The sequence below is a fragment of the Alexandromys fortis genome, unplaced genomic scaffold (assembly GCF_014885135.2).
Source record: "Alexandromys fortis isolate MF-2015 unplaced genomic scaffold, M_Fortis_MF-2015_v1.1 scaffold_3, whole genome shotgun sequence".
NCBI classification, from domain to species: domain Eukaryota; kingdom Metazoa; phylum Chordata; class Mammalia; order Rodentia; family Cricetidae; genus Alexandromys; species Alexandromys fortis.
In genome coordinates this window covers 17032268-17055149 of record NW_026067909.1, presented here as the reverse complement: position 1 = coordinate 17055149, position 22882 = coordinate 17032268, and the positions used below count along the sequence as shown (strand labels likewise).

Sequence of the window (22882 nt, the reverse complement as noted above, 5' to 3'; positions counted from 1 at the left end):
GACACTGCTCCGCACTCCAGAGCTGTCCTCCCGGGCCAGGCCCTCAGATCAGGTTTGAGAAGCCATCACATTCTGCCCCGGGAGCATCCTTGACCCTGAGTCTTACTGCAGACCTTTTCTGGCTGTATGAAGACACCCTTTTTCACTGAGATGGAAAGATAATTTCTCTTTAATTGATTTTTTACCACTGTGAACAGTAAAATAATGAGAAAACTCTATGCTGCAATTTTTCTATTTGTGAAAACTGAAATTACACCTTGCAGAAAAATTTCCTCAGCGTGCTGACAATGTCTCCCTCCTTTATTTGTCTCATTTCTTTAAATCAAGAAAGCTGATGTGTAAGTGTACGTGTGCATGTGCACGTGTGTGTGCCCTGTTATTTCAGCTGGGGAGAGACTAGGTATGTCCTGTGGGAAATGTGGAAAGCACAGGACTCGGAGCCAGGATCAGATCTGTTGACACCTCATTCTTCTGGGTCTGAAACACATGGCTGACAAACAGGACGTGGTGTTTCACCACCCAGCAATGAGCTCAGTGTTCTCCGCTGCCCACCAGTGACACCGCTGGCTGCGTCTTTCCTGGAGGTTCTGGCGACACGCCTCTTGAGCTGACAGCCTCCCAGAAACAAGCTTTTCCTTCAGACCCTGAGTCCATGCCAGAATTAGGTCTGTCCCAGTCCTGATGGAAATCCATCCCACTGGCCGGCCCCATTTGTGTGACCCTTAAAGGGTGAGGTCACAGCCCAGGCTGCAGCAGCACACACTAAATGCCCTAGGGTGTTGGCGGCTCCTCCCAAGGACCAGACCCTCCTGATGAGAGTCACAGTGAACATCAGTCATTAGTCATCCTGGCCAGGGAGCTTACCTGTCTCCAGGTTGGCATAAAATTGCCTGGCCTCAGCCCTGCAAGGCCCACCTCTGGTGACTCCCTGGGCCCTGTCTCTGTCTCACACTCAGCACACCTATCTTGTGCTCCTTGCAGGTATTGAGGCTCCAGGTTAGGTGGGTCAGACCTCCACCAGCTGTCCACCATGGTGGTGGCACACCCTACTGCCACCACTACCACCACACCTGCTGCCACCATCACAGCCACTGTTGTGATGACCACGGCCACCATGGACCTGCGGGACTGGCTGTTTCTCTGCTATGGGCTCATTGCCTTCCTCACGGAGGTCATCGATAGCACCACCTGCCCATCGGTGTGCCGCTGTGACAATGGCTTCATCTACTGCAACGACCGGGGACTCAAGTCCATCCCCTCAGACATCCCTGATGATGCCACCACCCTCTACCTACAGAACAACCAGATCAACAATGCAGGCATCCCTCAGGACCTCAAGACCAAGGTCAAAGTGCAGGTCATCTACCTGTATGAGAACGACCTGGATGAATTCCCCATCAACCTGCCCCGCTCCCTTCGAGAGCTACATCTACAGGACAACAATGTGCGCACCATCGCCAGGGACTCATTGGCTCGCATCCCGCTGCTGGAGAAGCTGCACCTGGATGACAACTCCGTTTCCACCGTGAGCATTGAGGAGGACGCTTTCGCCGACAGCAAGCAGCTCAAGCTACTTTTCCTGAGCCGGAACCACCTAAGCAGCATCCCATCGGGGCTGCCACACACGCTGGAAGAGCTGCGGCTGGATGACAACCGCATCTCCACCATCCCACTGCATGCGTTCAAGGGTCTCAACAGCCTGCGGCGCCTAGTTCTGGATGGCAACCTGCTGGCCAACCAGCGCATTGCTGATGACACCTTCAGCCGCCTGCAGAACCTCACAGAGCTGTCACTGGTGCGCAACTCGCTGGCTGCCCCGCCCCTCAACCTGCCTAGTGCCCACCTGCAGAAGCTCTACTTGCAGGACAATGCCATCAGCCACATCCCCTACAATACGCTGGCCAAGATGAGGGAGCTGGAGAGGTTGGACTTGTCCAATAACAATCTCACCACACTGCCTCGAGGCCTGTTTGATGACCTGGGGAACCTGGCACAGCTGCTTCTCAGGAACAACCCCTGGTTCTGTGGCTGTAACCTCATGTGGCTTCGGGACTGGGTGAAGGCACGCGCTGCAGTGGTCAATGTGCGGGGCCTCATGTGCCAGGGCCCTGAGAAGGTCCGAGGCATGGCCATCAAAGACATCACCAGCGAGATGGACGAGTGCTTTGAGACGGGGTCACAGGGCAATGCAGCCAATGCAGCTGCCAAGACCACAGCCAGCAACCAAGCCGCTGTCACCACGCCCCAAGGTTCTCTGTTTACTCTCAAGGCCAAGAGGCCAGGACTGCGCCTCCCTGACTCCAACATTGACTACCCCATGGGCACCGGTGATGGTGCCAAGACATTGGTCATCCAGGTGAAGCCACTGACAGCAGACTCCATCCGAATCACATGGAAGGCCATGCTACCTGCCTCCTCTTTCCGGCTCAGTTGGCTGCGTCTGGGCCATAGCCCAGCTGTGGGTTCTATCACAGAGACCCTGGTGCAGGGGGACAAGACAGAATACTTGCTGACGGCCCTGGAGCCCAAATCCACCTACATCATCTGCATGGTCACCATGGAAACTGGCAACACCTATGTGGCTGATGAGACACCTGTGTGTGCCAAGGCAGAGACGGCTGATAGCTACGGCCCTACCACCACACTCAATCAGGAACAGAATGCTGGCCCTATGGCAGGGCTGCCCCTGGCTGGCATCATTGGTGGTGCCGTAGCTCTCGTCTTTCTCTTCCTGGTCCTTGGGGCCATCTGCTGGTATGTGCACCGGGCTGGTGAGCTGCTGACCCGAGAGAGGGTCTACAACAGGGGAAACAGGAAAAAGGATGACTACATGGAGTCAGGGACCAAGAAAGATAACTCCATTTTGGAAATCCGAGGCCCAGGACTGCAGATGCTACCCATCAACCCGTACCGCTCCAAAGAGGAGTACGTGGTGCACACCATCTTCCCCTCCAATGGCAGCAGCCTCTGCAAGGGTGCCCACACTATTGGCTACGGCACCACACGGGGCTACCGGGATGGCGGCATCCCTGATGTGGACTACTCCTACACATGAAGCCGGCCACCCCCAGTGTGCTCACGTGGCTCTGTCTAGCCCGCTGCAATACCAGGAGCCAGGAAGAGAAACTCCACAGTGACTTTCCCAGCAGAAAGCAAAGTTTGGGGAGGGTTGGTGAACAAAATAGTGGGATTAAAAAAAAATTAAACACATAGAAAGCAGGAGGGAAATTCAGATTGCTGGAGACATAATTCGTGATTTATACCAGATCATGAGCGTGAAGGGTTGGATTGGGACTTTTTCCCCCCTGAACCAGATTGATACTACCTGTACAACATTCGTGTACACCTCAAGCTCCATTCAGGGCCATCAGAGAGCATCATGTGACAGATGGACAGGATGGCATGGAGCCCCCACGCACCCCCTGCCGGCTGCTCACACTGACAGCTCAATGAAAGGTTTTGGGGTTTTTCACAAGAGTCCGGGGAAGAAGACTTTGCTATGGAGCTACTGTCCTGACGTCTCTTCCCTGGCTCTTTCCGTGCTCTTTGCTTTCCAGATCTGCAGAAATATGGCGTCCTCCATGGTATTCTCCGAACAATACCATAGTCAATTAAAAGAAAAGAAAAAAACAGTCAAACTTTTCCTTCCAATGCCGAGCGCTTTGGTTCCATTCACCGAACTCCGTAGAAGCTCTGAGGAAAGCCATGGCTTTCCCTGCCGCATGGAGGTGCGTCTGTCTGCCCGCCTGTTGCCATGTCACGTGTCTCAGTACAGAAGGGTAGATAGAGCTGCGTGTCTGTCCTCTCAGCACCTTTGGGTCAGTCCTTGACATTTCTTCAGATGATAGAATTGCAAAAAGTTTGCTTTCTCCTAGAAATCATTCAGTAAGTAAACCATGTGTGGGATGAGAGTGAGGTGGAGGGTAGGGGCCTCAGCCCGGGTGGAGGGATTGCTGTTTCTTAGAGGCTCTGGTATCAGCATCCCAGTGGAGTTAGGAAGAATTGGCTGAGGATGCTTTGGAGTCCATCCTGTGTCACCCTTCCTGCTCCCTCCTGCTGTGGAGAAAAGCTTTCCTAGATGGCCAGTGCCCCCATCTATCCTTCCCCATAGATCCTGTCCCCACGATAGTGTTTACTCTTTCTCCTGGGACAGGTAATTAGTGCAGGGACTATTTATAAATATATGTGTCACACACACACATCAGCTGGCTAGACCTATTGGTTTCCATGACTGCTCAAACAAAGCCCAGAAAAAAGAAAAAAAATTTCAGAAAATCCCTGGGAGACACACACCCACATACACACACACACACACACACACACACACACACAATCTCAGCCATGCCCACACCAGGGGCTCTGTTCTCAAGAGGGAAAAAAAATCAGATTTCTTTGTAAAATGCATCAACCTCTAGAAGGGTACTGACCGGGGCCCTGGGAAGAGCTCAGATTTTATTCCCCCCCCTGTGGAATCAATGCCGTTATCATTTATCAACGGACACCACAGTGTGGTGAGCCATGAGATTAAAACGATGATAAAATAATGACAGCAAATCCAGAAAGGAGGAAAGAGCGGGGCCTGCGGTTCTGATGTCTGCTTCGTCCTATACTCGGGGAGCCCGGGTCATCATCTGTCAATGTGTTGCTTTGCCCTGCACTGGAGAAAAAAGTCATCAAAGGAAGACACTGGTCCGAGGGCAGCGGATGAGAAGGGGTCCAGCTCCTGATAGTGGTGTTTTCAAAAGACATCTGCCAAAGACCTCTGCCACTCTGTTCAAAGCAAAGGCAGGAAGAAGCGGCCAGGCAGCTGCCCGAAGTGTACCTGGGGGGCCATCCTCTGCTGGACATTAAAGAGCCAACTGGTCCTTCAGTGAAGAGATGAGATTGAAAGAAATGGACCCAGCAGGTGCTCCAGAGTAGTGGAAAGGGGTACAGGCTCCTAATCAGAACCCAAGGGGTCATCATACGAAATGGAGACCCCAGCCCACCAGCCCCAGGGAGTGGCCGAGGGGTGTGGACATGGATCATTCCAAAGGAGACCTCTCTTCCCTCTTCATCCCAAGTCATTTTCCCGCATAATGAGGTCAAGGGAGCCTCAGATTCAGGTCTGTATAAATGTGCGTCCTGGAGCTCAGCTGTCCCCAGTGACCCTAATAACACCCTAGTTCTGGCAGCTTTGGCAGGCATGGAGGAGACCCATCTGTGAGGAACAGCTATGTGAAGGAGAGTCCAGATGCTGAGCAGGCATCAAGGGCACTGTGCCAGCCTTCTTCAGGGCCCCAGGAAAGTAAAACCCCAGATCCCCACACCTACCTTGCAGCTGTAATCTGCCCTGTCCTCTCGACTCGTCCATGTTCCCTTTATTATCTATTCCCTGCCCCAGAAGGATCTGATTACTTTCTCTGGTGGCCAGGAAAACTCTTAGGAATGGCAGGTGACCTAGACCCTGGGAACTGCCTGGAAGGCCCTACCTGGAGATTCAGGAACTTGTGGGCCAAATGCTAGAGGCTTGGGCTGTGGTAAATTTCTTCCCCCACTGCACTAAACCTGACCGACGGGCCTTGGCAGGCACAGGCACAATGTCAAAGCTTGGGTGGAGCTCAGTGGATTTTACACGCAGCTGGAGAGTCCACGCATTGCCCCCTAAGGAGCACTAAATGCTGGTCAGGGTGCGCACTGCCCAGCCATGGCCCTGCAGCCCCTGACAGCCTTCCCTATGTCATTTCTGCCCTTTTGTGTTTAACATTTTCCCGGTACCCTTTACTCTGTGTGTGTTGGGGATGGGGGAGCCCTAGCGATTGTGTCCTGCACCTAGTCATGCAAAGCAAGCACTCCACCACTGAGCTAGATCCCCAGAACCCCACTGCCCAGCATCCCAAGTGTAACCTTTGTCCTAGTTTCCCAAAGCAGACAGAGAACCTGGCTTCTGGCCTCATGTTACAGTAGAAGTTGAGGGAAGCCAGCCTATGAGATCCTGACATTTCCACAGGGAGGTGTGTGGAGGGCCAGCCTCCCCCTCAGTCTCTAACCAGCCGGAACCACCTCAGTGGCCTCAGCCCTGAGGAGTGTATTCTGTGGCATTTAAGGCAAGTTTAAATTAAAAAAAAAAAAAAAGACAGCGACACTTCTTTGGTTAAGTGGTTTACCCTTCGTGGTAACTAGATGCAGCGATTGGAATCTCTTTTTCTATTACACGGCGATTTTACTTTAAATTTCCTCCTTTAAAAAAAAAATGGGGAAGAAAAGGCAAGGAAGGAGAGGCAGCAGGACCATAGGCATTTGCATTTTGCGAATGAAGTTTCTGGTAGGCTCAGCTCAGGCGTGGGGCCCAACGTATGGAATGCTTAAGAGATTACTAAGAATAAAATCTATTAATTAGTCATACTCAATTCCACAGACATGACGTGAATCAAAAGATCCCTTTCTTCCCTCATCTGCATCCTCTTCCTGAGGAAGCCTCCATCTTCCCTGAAAGGCTGCCCCCTGGCCCGCCTCCTTAAATTGGAGCCGTGCTGTGGCCCTGTGTGGGAGATCCTGCCTTGGGGAGCAGGTGCTGGGACAATACCCCTTCCTTACCCTGGGCGATGCTGATAACCTGGGAGTCCTTCCTGCCTTCCCTTCCTGGAGCCAGAAGCCCACCCCTGTTCCATGCAGCCATGCCTCTCCTCCTCAGTGGGCATGAGGTCTCTCAGGACCCCCTTCCCAGGGTTTCTAGTAGGCTAGCTGCCCAGCTCAGCCCCAGCAAGGAAGCCAGGATCCTGTTATGCAAATGTGACGCTTCTGCCTTCCCTCTTTAAAATGAGGGTGACTGGGGTCACTTGCTTCACGAAGGCCCTGCAAGAGCAACCCCTCCATGTAGAGTCTGGAAGGTTCTAATGGCCTCGAGGCCATGGGGGAACTGCTGCTGGGTAGCAAGGGCCAGTGTGGACTACAGAAGGGATGGGCAGTGTGTCTGGAATGGCCTCCTAGCCTGAACTTCCTCCCTTCATTGCCGCTGGCAAGGGGAGTAAGGAAAGAGCCATGCTCGGAACCCTTCCCACCCAGCCCCCGACAAGTGGCAGTTCAAGTCCCAAAGCCAGCCTTCTTCAGACATCTGCTTTCTGCTGAACACACCAGGGAGGAGGCCGGGGCCTCAGAGCCTCTTCCTTATGAAAAATACAACAAGGAAAATTGGATGCAGCAGCTGGGGAGCCGTGCAGAGGCAGCAGGGAAGGGCTCCAGTGGGCATGGCGGCCTGTGTCCCCCAAGACCCAGATGACATGTCACAGGCAGGGTCAGGGCTGCAAGGCCTTCCGTGAGCCACGTTCCATACTCAGACAGTGGCGCAGGTGACAGCAGCTGATGCCGAGGCTGGATGGGTGCCAGGGTGAGCACTAACAAGCAATTCACAGGCTTTCCAGAGAGCAGAGAGAGGAGGTTTTTTTTTTTTTTTTTTTGTAAGGAGGATAAAAAGGCTCAAAAATGCAAATCATTACCGTTTACAACCAAGCGAGTCTGCTAAATTGATTAGAAGAGATTAAACTCCTTGGGGGTGAAGGGAAAGAGGGATTTTTTTGTGGGTTACTAACCTGCCCCAAGTGGCTGCCCACACAGCAGGCATTTTCCGGGCCTGAATGGGAGGGGTAGCAGTTGTTCCTGCCCAGAACCCTGAGGAGCTGGCATCTCTAAGGACTGCTTGGATTGGAGAGCTCTTGCCAGGACCACTGGGACAGGCAGAGTCATGTTGCTGGGACAGGTCATTCAGCAGCTGTACCAGTCCCTGGGCAGACTCTGATCCTGTCTACTAGGGTCAGTCTGCCTTGAGAGATGGCAAGCCACATCTGGATCAGAGGAAGCAGCCTGTGCCATCACGTAGAGACTAAGACTCGGAGCCAGAAGATGTCCTGCATCCTTATGCTAGGGACCCGCTGCTCTCTGGGGCCAAAGAATAAGGCCAGCTGTAAAGAGAAAACTGAAGGCCAGGGGAGACAAACGGGCCCAGCAGAGGAAGCGGCCAGTGAGCTCTGTCCCATGAGGCAGCCAGACATTATCAGAAGATGTGATGGTCCGCTTTCCAGCCTGACAACCCCCAGGACCGGACATACACAGACATCTTTCCCCAGTCTGTGCTCAGGTGGTGGGGTGGGGAGGCAGGTTGACAGGACACATGCTGGGCTCAGTACTCCAAGCCCCAGGATGTCCCTGGACTTGTTTCCTCGAGCCCAGCTGCCCCACACCCAGAGTAACCCATAGTCTCCACACTGCCAGCCTGTCCATCCATCACAGCCGGCTGACGGTGCCTGAGGCTCTGTTCGAACACGCACCATGTTGTAGGCATTTGCTGATTCTTTTGAAGTGCTCCAGCTATTTGTATGAAATATCCACATTTATTCTTTAAGAACAACTGACAAAAAGAGTCCTTTTCCTCTCTTCCTAGATTTCAGGCTTTTTCCTTTTTCTCCACCCCATCCCCACCATGATGTTTTGAGCCTTGCACTGAACCTCTGATCCTCCAACACTACCTCCTTTGATTTTTTTTTTTTTTTTGAGACAGGATCTCACATAGCCTAGATTGGCCTCAAACCCTCTATGTAGCTGAGAATGACCATGGATTTCTGATCCTCCTGCCTCTACCTCTTTCAGATTTTAATGTATTTTTTTCTCTGATTCTGGGAATTTCATCATCCCTGGGGTCACTCCCATTTTCTCATCATACTGGGGTTTGCAGGGTGTGTCACACGGGGGAAGGGCACCAGCTCTCTTCATGTCTCCCCTGACCTGTGTGCAGGTAACTCTCTAGCCTGGGGCTGTTCCTACTTCTGGAAGCCACCCTAGGTTCTCTGAAACCACTGTCACAATTCCTTGCTCCTGAATTGTCCAGCTTGTACCAGGAAAGAAATGTGGGTATCTGGTGGGCAGTGTACCTGTTGGGTGGCTGGATCAGCAGCCCCCCTTCATACAGCCCCACTCCCAAGATCCCGCAGCCATCATAGTCAAGGCATCAGCGGCTCCCTTCTACCTGCCCTACCTGGGGTCACTGAGGACCAGCAGGGGACCTGGCTCACCTGGGCAGCTCCTCCCAGAGGCATCCCACCCCACTTGGCTTCAGAATTGATGCATCTCCAGCAGATGGGAAATGAAGATTCAGTGAGATCTGGCAGCAACCACAGCCTGAATGGGTGACTCAGTTTCCCTTCTCCAAGATTTGCATCAAGTGGGTGAGGGGGATTGGCAGAGAACTAGAGACGGGGGGGGGGGGGGGGGGGGGGGGGGGAGGGGGGGGGGGGGGGGGGGGGGGGGGGGGTGTAGAAGAAACAAGATCCAAGGCAACAGCCTGCCTTGCCTGCCACCCCTGCAGAGACTCCCCACACCCCGGCCACCCGCCTGGAGGAACTAATCAGACTTTCTCTTCAAGACAGAAAACAAGCGCGACATGAACCGACAATCAAAGCCGCAGCAGGCCCAGGCTGCCGCTGCTCATTCTCCCAAGGGCCCATGGTTCCAAACCTCTCACCCTGCCTTGAATGGAAGGCAAGGTAACAGGTCCTCCAGCAGACCCCTCTGGTAACCAGTTCCATCTCTGAAGGTTGTGGGCACAACATGGCCACACCAAACCCCAAAATAGCCTTAGGTATTCCCCCCAGCCCAGCATGACAAACCTGAGAACGGCCGCAACCACTAAGCCACTTGGCCATGCAAGGTATATTGTAAGAATGAGGCCCTGGTAGTCTTCCAGGCCCGCGCTGGGGGTTGTCATCTGAGAGGAAAAGGGGGAGAGAGTACTAAAAGCTGGGAGGCAACCAACCAGGCTCTGGAGAGCTGTGCTTGTGTTGGCTAGGGACACCAGCAGGTGTGAGCAGGGACCCCAAAGGCCCCCATTCCTATGTAAAGGCTGCAGAGTGGAGGTTTTGGCAGAGCCATCCTCCCAGTGGCATCCTCGTGAGCAAAGAGTGCTTGCTGGTGTTGCCAAGTAAACTAGAACAGATACTAGAAAGTATAACTGGTCCCGGGTTCTGAGAGGACCCCTGGCCAGCCTCTGGGGAATGGATGGGCTCTTCCCTCAAGAAGGTGAGATGCCTGCCAGCCCATTGGAGCAAGGCAGGCCCCTGAACCACCAATTTCCCAAGCCCTGGCCTGCCCCACTACAGACTCAGCACCCTGGGGCTCCGTGGCTGCTCGCTCCTCTCTCTTTTCTTTTTCTCTGAAGGGCAAAGCGGTCTCGGGGGTCTGACTGATAGCAACGCCCCTGCTGCGGTGGCTGCAGTCTGGGAACTGGCAGGCAGATGAAGCCCTGGTCCCTGGGAGGCCTGGGTATGCTCAGCCTCATGGCTCACCTGCTTCTCTACCACCAGACAGGGGTTTTCCAGAAAACAACGACACAAACACACGACCACCACGACGACAACACAAACCAAAGTGCACTCCAAACCGCCCTTTGGCCTCCTTTAATGTAGGTGCCTTGAACTTCAATGTTGAGACGAATGTGACTAACTACTTGGTCCTATTTTCTGTTTGTCTGTTTCATATAAAATGTCCAAGTCCACCTGCCTTGTCCTTTCTTGAAATAAATAGAAAAATTTAACTTTTACAGTCATCTCGGCTGCTGACTCCGGGCTCCCCAGTCCAGCACAACAGGAGCCAGGTGTCTGGAATGTTCCTCCTGAGCAGTCCCAGGCCTTGGGTGGGGGTCGGGGTGGGGGTGGGGTGGGCTTTGCTGTTGGGGTCCATTGGCACAGAGTAGCAGCCAGATAGGATAGAGTCTCTGGGCTTAACAAGTTTCCCGGGCAGAAGCCAACATTCAGTGTCCACTGCAGAGCCAGGTACGGTGGCACACCGAGGTCCCTGCACTTGGGAAGTGGAAGCAGGAAGGTCAGGAGTTCAAGGCTGTTGGAGGACACTTAGTGAATATGAGGATAGCCTGGACTCCTTGAGAAACAAAACCTCTTAAAAGATTCTGTGATGAGCAAGAAAGGGGGCTTGGAGCAGGGAGACCAGCTGCACCTGAAGCTTTTTAAGTCAGCCAAGCGGGCGTCCCGGTGCCGCATGCAGACGGGCAGAGGGTCTTCACTTGGAGAGTTATTAATAAAAGCTGAGGATTATCCGCTAAGAGGCTCCGGCAACCATGTGGACACCCAGATAAGAGCAGAACTGTCCTGGCATTTGGGAATGTGCTTGTTCCACAACCCCAGGGTTCTTCCCCTCCAGGTGCCCCTTGTTCCCGACAGGCACCCACCACATCCACAACTCCAGGGGCCTCAACAGTGTATCTCACACCCCTGGGTGGGAGAGAGAAAAAAATTATTTTCATGAGAAAAACAGGAATTCCTACTAAATTTAAGATAAAGCAAGAACTCATTACTCCTGCTTAGATCTGCTCTCGCATCTCAGTGGGGTTAATGAGTTTCCCCTACATTCCAAGGAAGCAGTTCTTTCTCCACGGGCTGGTGCCCCCTGCAGGGGTGACCTTGAGCACTCAGGCCCATCCCCTGGGGCAAAGATGGATCAAGAGGGCCAATGCACACGACAGTACTCAAGATGGCCATTCGGGGGACAAGAGCAAAGCGGACGGGTTCCAACTTCTCAGGAGATGCTTGGGGTTCAAAAGGGCTGTGCCCTCCTTCTCTCCTGAGGCTGCTGTGGGGGCTTTCTAGAAAATGGCTGGCCAGCCAGTCAGCCAAGAGACAGTTATTGAGTGCCTACTGTGTGCTGGGCCTGGGGAAGCAGTGTTCCCTGCCTAGAAGCAGTATGGTGAGGCCTCTCCAGGAGTGAGGATAGGCGCCCTGGCCGGGCCGGGAGTACGGCAGCAGGTAGGCTCCCGTTGAGAGTGGTTCTGCAGATGAAGGTGGAGAGTTTGGGCCCCATTCACCACCTGAGACGAGGACAGGAAGGCAAGTTCAGTTCTAGTCTCTTCTGAAAGGCTCTGGCTGTGCCCAAGCTGGCCCAGCCCCTGGCTTCACCTTGGAGAATTCCTGGCAGGTTCTGGCTTGTCTCAAGCCCTTCCCCCCCACGAGGACTATGAACGGTTCAAATCAGGAGAGCCCCAAGCCCCCACCCAACCCCCAGCCTGCTGACAGCACTCCACAGCATGGTGACACTTGCTGGGCTGGGGCACTGTCCAAGCACACAGCAGCCCCACACAATGAAGATCACCCACCTGCCCTGCTGCCCGACGAGGCCATGAAGGAGAGTGTCTTCAAGCACAACAGTTAGCAATCCCAGTGGCCCAGTAATCCAGCCATCTTCTCCCCTACCTCCCTTGCCCCAAGGTCACCTTACCCTCCATACACCTGTGACCACACTACAAACTAAATGGGACCCTGAAGCTCTCCAATCCAGGGCAGAGGGTTGTGTTCTTAAGCTCTTCTCAGACCAGCGGCTAGCAGAAGCCAGAGGGCTGTGGTCACCACCAGCCAAGCAGCCAAGAGCCTTGTCTTTCCCCAAAAAGTCTCCGAACTGTTTATTACTGAGGGTAATGGGGCTGGTGTCCTCTTAAGAACCAGAATGGCATGCTGGGTATTGGTGGCGCATGCTTTAATCCCAGCACTCAGGAGGCAGGGGGAGGTCTGAGTTCAAGATCAACTTGGTATACAGAGCAAGTTTTAGGATAGCCAAGACCACGCAGAGAAACCCTGTCTCAGAAAACCTAACAAACAAACAAAAGGGAATGGGTGCCTTGCTTCCAAGGGCACCCTAAGATCCAGGGACCCGAGTGATGCACCTCACTTCACTGTTTGCCCATTCCAAGACTCCTGCCCTTCTCTTCCCTCCTACTAGATTCTGGAACCTTTCCTTCTCTTGCTCCGATTTCCTAGAAGGGGTACCTGGTCTCACAAAGCATCCTGGACATGTGGTGTCCAAACCTATAAAAGGCCCAACACCCCAAGTCATAGCCCCACAGCCCTGTCCTGTGCAGAAAGGCCCTGACCCATCCGAGGCCACTCCCTGTTCCTGAAACACTGTAGTTATGGGTGGTGCTTGCTGATCCACTTTCAAGCACTTGCAACAAACCGTGCTCCCCAAACCACACACTGGCCACGTCCCTGCCCTCTTCCATCCATGTCTTCTCACAGTGCTGACACAGCCGCCGCCCCCCTTGGCCTCTGTGTCTGGCCTCTCCAAAGGACCCTCTAGTCCTGCAGCAAAGTAAATAGGCTCTCTCAGCGCTAACTGACAGCGCAAATGAAATCTTGCGCTCCCCCCTCCGAGATTTACAGGGGAAGTGAAATCTTATTTGCACCGCTGCCAAGCCGAGGCCGCGATGAAATTATGCCTCGAGAAGAGACCCGGCCGGCTTCTCGCGGAAGCTGCTGCATCAGAGATGGGCTTATTAAAAGCCATGGTGGCCACATTTCAACCTGTTTCAGGTGTTAAGTAATTTACTGCCACCCAGAATTCAGTGACAGGTTTTTATCATTTTTATTTCCACGATGCAGGCAGACGCCTCAACAGACCCCTGCTTACCGTTCCTCCTATCTCCCCCACTTTGGCACACGAGTAGGAACTGCCAGGACCACAGTGGCAGCAGATACCCTGACCCCTCTCCCCCAGGGTCTTACCAATGCTCAGCATCACCAGAAAGGAAAGGAAGCTTCTAAGAGCCCCTCACACACAGGCAGGTCCCAGCCATCCCCAGAGAGCCCTCAGGAGGTTTTCTTCATGAAGGCAACAGGCATTAGCGACGTAAGAACAGAGACAATCGCTGTCCTAAGCCAGCCGCAAGATCAACTGGTCTTCACTGAGCAGCTGCTGTGTACTAGGCCCTGCTGGGACAGAGCACATAGCTGCCAAGGGGCCCCCATGCCATGCAGAGGTCACTTTCTACCCATAAGTTTCCAAAAAATATTCCCAATGGCTATTGCAAACCCTTGGGCCAGGGACATAGCTCAGGGGGTAGAGAGCTTACCCAGCATGCCTAAGGCCCTAGGTTTTGCCCCAGCACTGAGAAGCTGAGAGCGGAGATCTTCCTCTGAAATCCCACTCAGGAGTTCAGGGTCATTCTCAGCTACATACAGAATTCTAGGCTAGCCTAGGCTGTGTGAGATCCTGCCTCATAGGTAGTAATAATTTAAATAAATAGATGCCCTGGGTTCAGTCCACAGAAAAGTGCCATCATGTGTCTTGCCTGTGGAAGCTCTGAAGGAGAGGGTTGGGGAGGCAGAACCCTGCCCGTCATCGCGGGGGACCTCTCCATGCCAGAGCCGAAGGTACAAAAGGATCTCGGCCCTTCACTGTCCTGGAGAACACCCAGTCTTTCCGCTCTGCCTCCCCTAAACTGTTGGGGAATATAAAGGCCCCTGTTCTCCAAGAGCTGGGATCGAAGGAAACTAGGGTCTGGGCCAGGGTGGGAAGCAGCCCCATGTGGCCCTTCCTCAGCAGCCCTGGGCAGGGGCTGTTTGATGCCTGCAGGCTGGGGGGATTAGACCTATTACAGAGCCCTGGGGGTTTAGCCAACAGCCTTTCCAGTGCCCCCTTTCTCCACCTGTTTTCAGATAACTCCAAGACGACCAAGGGGAATCTTCAAAGCCCAGCTGAGCCAAGAGCAGAAATTCTTTAATTAGCTTTCTTTTGGATCGGGGCCCTGGCAAATGGATTAGTCATGGTGGGGGCAGGAGGAAGGGATCGGACTCCTCTTTAGAGCAGAGATTACAAGCCTGGGGTGAAGGACCGGGGGCGGTCTCTGGGGACAGGAGAACTCCTGAGTGGGCCCTCCCCAGCCAGCAACTCCCGGGGAGTTGGCAGATGGAAGCCGCCATCAGGAGGATGGAGATGTTCACTGTAGAACCCTGCAGTCTGCAGGAAGCCGGCGTGAGAGGCTCGTGACGTCACCCCAGGCTGTGTGCCTGAGTCTCCTAATGAGTGTGTGCCTCTTCCCCATGTGACCATTCAGATCTCTAACTTCATAATTAGAGGGGATTTCCTAAAGGGGCACCCATCTGTGAGCGGCAGAGCAGCAGGCCTGATGGTGCCAGGCGCCAGGCATCTGTCACCGTGTGTCACCACATCACACCCCCAAGGCAGTGTGACACAGTCGCCTTGCTTGTTTCCCGGATAAGCAAGTACCTTTTTTCTTTGCTGTTGTTGTTAATTTGTTTTGTTTTTGAGATGGAGTTTAATATATACCCCAGGCTGGTCTCAAACTCATGATGTTACTGAGGCTGGCCTTGAACTCCTGATCTTTCTGCTTCTTCCATAGTACTGGAGTTGCAGGGAGCACACCCCCAATCCCAGCTTATCCTTGCAGTACTAAGGATTGAACTCAGGACTTCACCTATGCTAGGCAAGCACTCTACCAATTGAAACACAGCCCTGGCCCTCATTCCTGTTCTGAAAGGGCCTAGGGTTCCCGTCCCTAGTACCACATAAACCACGAGTAGAGCTGTATGTCTGTAATCTACTCAGGAGGTACAAGCAGGAGAATCAGGAATTCAGGGTCATCCCCAGCTACACTTGGAGTGCTAAGCCAGTCCTATCTCAAAAAAAAAAAATTAATCTTTTATATTATTATGCAAGCTCAGCAGCTTGCTCAAGGTATCAGAAACTGATGTTGACACAGGAGCCAGCTGTCCAAGTAGGTGTCTCCCATCACCCTACACTCTGGCCCATGGGAAGCCTTCCCTCCAGCATAACTTAGCACCTGTGTTACAGTCCAGGCAGAAGTTAGAGCTGGGTACCAGTTAGAGGTACCCCATGCCCTCCATGTGAGAGAGGAAGGTGGCACGTGCCTCATTCTGAGGCACTGGGTAAAGAAGGCTGGCTGGAGGCTAGGGTTGCAGGCTGTAGGGTGCCAGGCTCTGAGCTCCAGACTGGCAGCTCTCAGGCCCCAGCTCTCCCAATGGCTCCTTCTGCAGGAAGGTGTACCACACTGGGTGGGGAGGTGGAGGGAGCCTCAGGCACCACTGATCCAGATTTCCCAGGACTCCCCCTGGAAGCATGAGCTCCCCCATCAAAAGGAGCTCCTCTGTGGTCAGGCCACACTGGACTCTGGAGAGGACTTTGTAGAATATGCTGGCAAGGAAAGGCACCGCCACCTGCCACGCCTGTGACAGAGGGCTAAGTCCCTCTAGAGGACTGCCCTCCACTGGGATGCTCTAGCCGACCCCCAGGATCAGGTCACTACTTGTGACTAGGTAGCACTCTGGGGATATGCCAGCTGTATGGACCATCTCTCCCATGCTCCTCCATTGCAGGCTCAGCACCCCACACAGCTGCTGGAGGATTAGGTCACAGCTGAATATGCAACATAGGAGAACATCTGACTTGGGTCTACAGAAGTTCTTGAAGGAGGTGGTGGCGTCTCAGTCAGAGTAAGCCAGGAAGAAAGTCGATGCAAGAGTGCTCCCAGCCAGGCACCGGTGGCGCACACCTTTAATCCCAGCACTCAGCAGAGCCAGGTGGATCTGCGAGTTCGAGGCCAGCCTGGTCTACACAGTGAGTTCCAGGTCAGCCAGGGGAATGGGAATGAGAGAGAATGTGTAGTTACATGAAGCCCTAGGTTTCATCCCAGCACTACATAAAACCATCCATGCGGCACAGCTATAATCCCTGCTCTCAGGAAGTAGAAGCAGGAGGATCAGATGTTCAAGGTCATCATGGTGAGTTCTAAGCCAGCCTGGCTACATGAGACCTTGTCTTAAAAAACAAAGAAAGAAAGAATGAATTCTCTAGCTGTCTGCAGTGGAGAGAATGGGAAAAGAGATGAGCAAAAAGAAGTGGGACAAGCCAGGAATGGCTTATATCTGCAGTCTTAGCAGTTGGAAGGCTGAGGCAGGAGGATTGCTGCAAGTTTGAAGCCAACCTTAACTACATAGTAAATCCAAGTCAAGCTAGATTGAGAGCCTTTCTCAAAAGTAACAGCAGAGCCACCATGTGGAGGCGTGCACCTCTAGTGCTGGCGCTTGGAAGGCTGAAGCAGGAAGACATCTGTGGGTTTTAGGCCAGCCTGCCCTGGTCTACATAGTGAGCTCTAGGCCAACCAAGACATATGAGACTGTCTCAAAAACAAAACAAAAGAACCATTCATCCCATTCAAGGCCTCTCTACCCCATGTCCCTGAGTTAGCAGTGCACCCCTGAAACCCAGAAGTAGCTTCCATACTCTTGAAGAAAGTCCTGGCCCAGAAGGGCACTGGCCACAGCCCAGGAAACACGTAGGAGCTGGGGCGGGATGCTGGGAGTAGCCAGTGGAGGGTGGGAAGGACAGGAGTGTCCATGTACATAGAAGGAAGTCATGTTTGTTTGCAAACATAAAGCAAGCATTTATGAGCCGGGCGGTGGTGCCATACACCTTTAATCCCAGCACTTAGGAGGCAGAGGCAGGCGGATCTCTGTGAGTTCGAGGCCAGCCTGAACTACAAGAACTAGTTTCAGGAGCTAGTTTCAGCACAGGCTCCAAAGCTACAGAGATACTCTATCTCAAAAAAAAAAGGGGGGGGGCAAGAAGGCATTTATGAACACCTACTGTGTGCTGGGGCAAGCAAGAAACAGCCATTCCCTGAGACTGTGCCACCTGCTCATGGGCCTACCCCCACAGCCATCTCCTTGGTGGGTAAAAAATGATGTTCTTTGTTTCAATTAGCCTCTTCTTGATTGCTGGTGAAATTCTGCCTCTCTCGCTTGTTTACTTGCCATTTGTTTTCCTCCTACCGGGAATCGTCTGCCCCCATCTTCCACTCATTTTTCTTCTGGACTCATAGAAGCTCTTTGCATATTTAGAGAGGTGTAGAGAAGCGGCCCTGTAGGGTCCTGGGTCCCAGGAATGGGATGAAAGGGGAGTGTGGGCTTTGGATGTCCCAGCTGGATCTCCATCTCTGGACAGATCCTAACTCTGCCAGATGATAAGGAACTTTCTGCGGGTGGGGCCCCTACCAGGCCTACATCTTGCATGGCAAACCCCAGCAGGCTTATTTTTTACTTACACGGGAAAGGTTCACTGCCAGAGGCTGGCCGGGTACTCTGCGTGGCAGTCAGTGGGAGCAGCAGGTAAACTGCACATCAAGGATGCAGAGGTTTGTATGGCTTCAGGCAAGGTTGATGGGATCATTTGAAAAAATGGTGTCAGGTGTCTAGGACACTGACAAACACCAGGACCAGAATGGCTCCCCTAGTCCCTAGCACACCTTCCCAGCCTCTTTTTTTTTTTTTAACTACATTGACCCAGATGGTGGTGTCCCAGCACTGGGGAGGCAGAGGCAGGAAGATTTTTTTCTTTCTTTTTTTTTTTAAGTTTATTTATTTATTATAATACAGTGTTTTGCCTGCAGGTCAGAAAAGGGCACCAGATCTCATTACGGACAGTTGTGAACCACCATATGGTTGCTGGGAATTGAACTCAGGTCCTCTGGAAGAGCAGTCAGTGCTCTTAACCTCTGAGCCCTCTCTCCAGCCCCCTTCCCAGCCTCTCTTCCAGCTACAGCAGCACCTAAAGAGGTACCCTGGCTTGCGGGACTCACACAAGCCCCACGCCATCCTCAGCCTCCTGACCTTTCAGGCCCAGAAGCACCTCTGCTGTTTATTTTTCCTCCATTGCTTCCCATATTTCACTGGACAAATAACGCGGGCCATAAAACTGATTTCCAAAGCCCGTAAAGGCAATAACATTTAGGGAGACAGGAAAAATTAAGCCTCCTCCCTTCCCCGAGTAATGACGACTGGGAGTCCTCAGAGAGCATTCTACAGCTGCAGACACTCCCGGGCTGGGCTGCAGAAGTCCCTGCTCGGCTGGTAGATGGGGGCTCGCACATGCTCTTGGGCCCAAAGCAGCCACAGACCCTCTATGCTTCTGCTTCCTCCTTCCCTGGCTCTGCACCTCCACAGGACCCACCAGAGACTGCCTGGCTCCCTGGGTCACCCCACAAACACATCCTGTCTCCCACTGTGCTGCCCCCTGGGGCCTGAGAGTGGCTCAGTGGGAGACCTACACATTCCAGCACAAGTCCTTTAACTCCTGGGAAAACACAGGCACCAGTGTGCTCAGTGACACCTTTCAGTGGCAGAGCGTGGGTTCCCCAGTGGTCCTGGATTATCCAGTGTCCTAGCTGAATTCCTCCCTGATGATTACCACATCCTATCCAGCACAAACATGGCTGCTATGGGCCTCTTCATGTCCCCTCCCAGTAACTCAGTGGCAGGTCCATTCAAGGCTCTTAGGAAAAGATGAGGACCCCAGAAAAAGTCACTTCATGTCCTCACACTGAAGCTTTCCCTACCACAAAAGCTGATAGGAGAACAGCCCCCTCCGGGATCTTTACTGGGTCATCAGTTATATTCTGGGCTCCGAAGTTGTTAGAGGAAACTGGGACTGCCTGAGGCAGTGGCTGAGAGGGCAGAGGGGTAGAGGAGCTCTGGCAGCCAGAAGGGAGGCAAGAGTAGCCCCACACACCCCAAACAGCCCCCGCCAAGGAATCACGAAGATGCTGGGAGTCAAGAACTCCAGGCTAGAACTCTCCTCTGGTGTGATGGTGCATGTCTGTTATCCCAGCATCAGAAAGGCAGAGAGAGATGTTGGGATGAGGGCTTCAAAGCCATCCTGAGTGACCTGAAATCATACCTCAAATAAACAGAACCCAGCTGGGGAGATAATTCAGTGGGTACTGCAAACATGAGACCTCAGATCGCCAGAACCTATGTTTAAATAAATAAATAAAAGCCAACGTGGTGATCCCAGCACCTAGATTCCAGGGAAGCCGAGGACAGGTGTCTGGGGCTCAGTGAGCAGACAGCCTAGTCTAGTGGGTGAGCTCCAAATCAGTGGGAGACCCTGTCAAAAAACAAGACAGCTCAGCCGCCAACCCTGACAACCTGAGCTGGATCCACGAACTCAGGCTGTGGAAGAAGAGCTATGACCCCTAAAAGCTGTCCTCTGGCCTCCATATGCATGCCATGGCACAGCTGTTCACACACACGTACATAAATATAAACATTTAAACAAGGTGGATGGTTCCCTAGGAATGGTGTCTGAGGGTGTCTGTCCTCTGACCTCCACATACCAATACACCCGTGTACCCTACCCCACAAAAGCCCCTTTTGAATACATGCACTGTTTCACCAAGAAGAATGGGGTCCCCCAAGCCAGGAGGGGACACCAGGGCAGCTTAGTCTCACTTGCAGAGTCTGTCATCACTCGTCCCCCACTTTTGAAGTCTAACTACATCATGGCATAGAGTAAGCTTGACTGAAGAGCAGGAGAGAGTTGAAGAACAACGGGTCTTCCCCCAGGCCTCCCAGAGGGTCAGTAGGCTGGGGGAGTAGGGGGCAGGCCTTGGGAGCAGCATAGAAGCTGGCAGGACCCCATGCTGCCCAAGGGACTCCAATGCATATTTGCATGGAGCTTTTGGTGGCATGCCGGAATTTATGCAGCTGCCCGTGTGGTTCCTAAGGCGAGACGAATCTTCAGGCCGCTTTTCTCAGCAGGAACAAGTCTCTCCTTCAAATCGATGGTGACACATTTTTAAACTCCGATGTTAAGGAGGGAAAGATTTTGAAGGCCCCCCGGGGGGAACCCTTATTAGTCACAGGCTCCCGTGAGAGAAATCGCAGTGGCAGACTCAGTGGGCCTGGGCAAGACAAGAGGCCCAGAGGCCAGGTCACCGCAGGAGGAGAGACAGGAATCACAGCAGCAAATAGGAAGCAGAGGGAAGAGTTGGGAGGGGAAGTGAACCGTGAGAGTGAGGCTCTGGTACAGTGAATAAGTCATCCGGTGGGGGAGGAGATAACAACGGCTGAGAGCAAGTGGCTCCGTTGCTAGAGCACTTGCCCAGCTAGGTTCAGTCCCCAGCACCAGGCCCACTAAGTGTGGAAGCTCACACCCGTAATCCCAGTCCTTGAGAGGGTCGGGAGTTCAAGGTCATCTTTCATTCCAACGTAAATTTAAAACCAGACAGAGAAACATAAAACAAAAAACATGAAACTTCTGTTTCAAAAGAGGGGGTGCTGGCATGGCGGCACACGCCTTTGATCCCTAGATTCAGGAGGCCAAGGCAGGAGGCTCTCTGAGTTCAAGGCCAGTCTACTCTGCACAGCAAGTTCATCCAGGTGTATTCATTATTTTTCTATTGCTGTGGTAATCATGATCAAGGCAACTTATAGGAGAAAGGGTTTATTTGGGCTTATGGTTCACAATAGCAGGTAACTGTGGCAACAGACGACAGACATGGGGACGAGAAGAGCTGAGAACTCACAGCTCAAACCACCAGCAGCAGAGAGCACAAACTGGGATTGGCACAAGGCCTTGAAACTGCAAGCCTCCCTCCAGAGACACTTCCTCCAACAAGGCCACAGCTCCCAAGCCTCCCCAAACAGCACCACAACTGAGGACCAAGTATTCAAATGCCAGAGCCTATAAGGGGACATTCTCATTCAGACCACTACATGGGGCTACATAGTTTAGACCTGTCTCAAAATAAAAATGGAAAAACGAAGCCGGCAGTGGTGGCACATGCCTTTAATCCCAGCATGCGGGAGGCAGAGGCAGGTGGATCTTTGTGAGTTCAAGGCCAGCCTGGTCTACAAGAGCTAGTTCCAGGACAGAGAAAACCTATCTTTTTTTTTTTTTAATATTTATTTATTTATTGTGTATACAATATTCTGTCTGTGTGTATGCCAGCTGGCCGGAAGAGGGCACCAGACCTCATTACAGATGGTTGTGAGCCACCATGTGGTTGCCGGGAATTGAACTCAGGACCTTTGGAAGAGCAGGCAATGCTCTTAACCACTGAGCCATCTCTCCAGCCCCCGAGAAACCCTATCTTAAAAAGAAAAAGAAAGAAAGACCAGTTAAGTTCTGTAAACACTGTAAAGAGAAAGTACAGTCAGCAAGGGGACACTTTGGAGGTGCCATCTGGGCTGGAGCCATGGTTAGATGCCAGCAATCAAGCAGCCACCGAGAATCCTGACTACAGTCGAAGAGATCCCAGGTCAGCATGAGTAGCAGGTGCCAGGCTGAAAGAGGGAACCAGGCAAGAATAGAAAGAACATGTGCCAAGAGCAAGGACCAACCCCTCTCTCATGTGGTTTAGTTTTCCGTTTTCCTCCTTCCTTCCTTTCTTTTTCAGCTTTGGAGATGGAATCCAGGGCATCACTTACGGTAGGCAAGCTTTCTACTACTGTGCTGCACTCTCAACCCTCAACCGTCCCCTCCGTGTGTGTGTGTGTGTGTGTGTGTGTGTGTGTGTGATGTATGGGCACATGTATGTGCAGGTGGCAGCCAAATGTGGACTTCAGGTGTCTTCCAGCTTATTTTTTGAGTCACTGGCCCCAGAGCACCCCAGCTGGCTAGACCAGGTAGCCCGCAGACCTCTGGTCCTTCTGTCTCTCTACAGAGCTGAGATTACAGGTGTGTGCCACTACACCTAGCTCTTTACATGGGTCTCATTGCTTGTGTAGCAAGCATGTTAGTCATTGAGCTGTCGTCCCAGTGTGACTTGGTTCCAGGACGATTTGGGGGTGTTTTGCCTTCAGGGGGTGGGGATCTCACTATGTTAGTCCAGGCCGTCCTAGAACTCATTATGTAGACAAGGCTGGCTTTAAACTGAAGAGATCTGCCTGCCTTTGCTTCCTGAGGTTAGGATCACAAAGCACTGTGACCTTGTCCCAGAAGACCGTCAGCTCTACACTAAGCATGATGAGCTGTATGCAAGGCTCAGTACAGGGCACTGTGAGCTCAACTCTGGTCCTGGTTTTTGTTTTGTTTTATTTATTTGTTTCGTTGGTCGTTTTGTTGTTGTTTTTGGTTTTTTGGTTTTTCGAGACAAGTTTTCTCTATGTAACAGCCCCGGCTGTCCTGGAACTCACTTTGTAGACCAGGTTGGCCTTGAACTCACAGAGATCCACCTGCCTCTGCCTGCTGAGTGCTGGGATTAAAGGCCTGCGCCACCACCGCCTGGCCTGGCCCTAGTTTATTGCACTTA

The 22882-nt window shown here is 52.7% G+C and overlaps 3 protein-coding genes across 5 annotated transcripts in view; 2 read left to right on the top strand and 1 right to left on the bottom strand.

Annotated features, from left to right (window-relative positions):
* Flrt1 (fibronectin leucine rich transmembrane protein 1) overlaps positions 1 to 6138 on the top strand; it is a 73634-nt gene extending 67496 nt beyond the window's left edge. Inside the window, exon 3 of the mRNA XM_050136874.1 lies at positions 982 to 6138. Coding sequence (XP_049992831.1) covers positions 1031 to 3055 — 2025 coding nt within the window. The 5' untranslated portion in view covers positions 982 to 1030 and the 3' untranslated portion in view covers positions 3056 to 6138. The remainder of the gene's footprint in view (positions 1 to 981) is intronic.
* Positions 1 to 22882, top strand: part of Dnajc4 (DnaJ heat shock protein family (Hsp40) member C4) — a 127108-nt gene that overhangs the window by 26606 nt on the left and 77620 nt on the right. The window lies entirely within an intron of this gene.
* The window catches only part of Macrod1 (mono-ADP ribosylhydrolase 1), a 142313-nt gene that overhangs the window by 101382 nt on the left and 18049 nt on the right, over positions 1 to 22882 (bottom strand). The window lies entirely within an intron of this gene.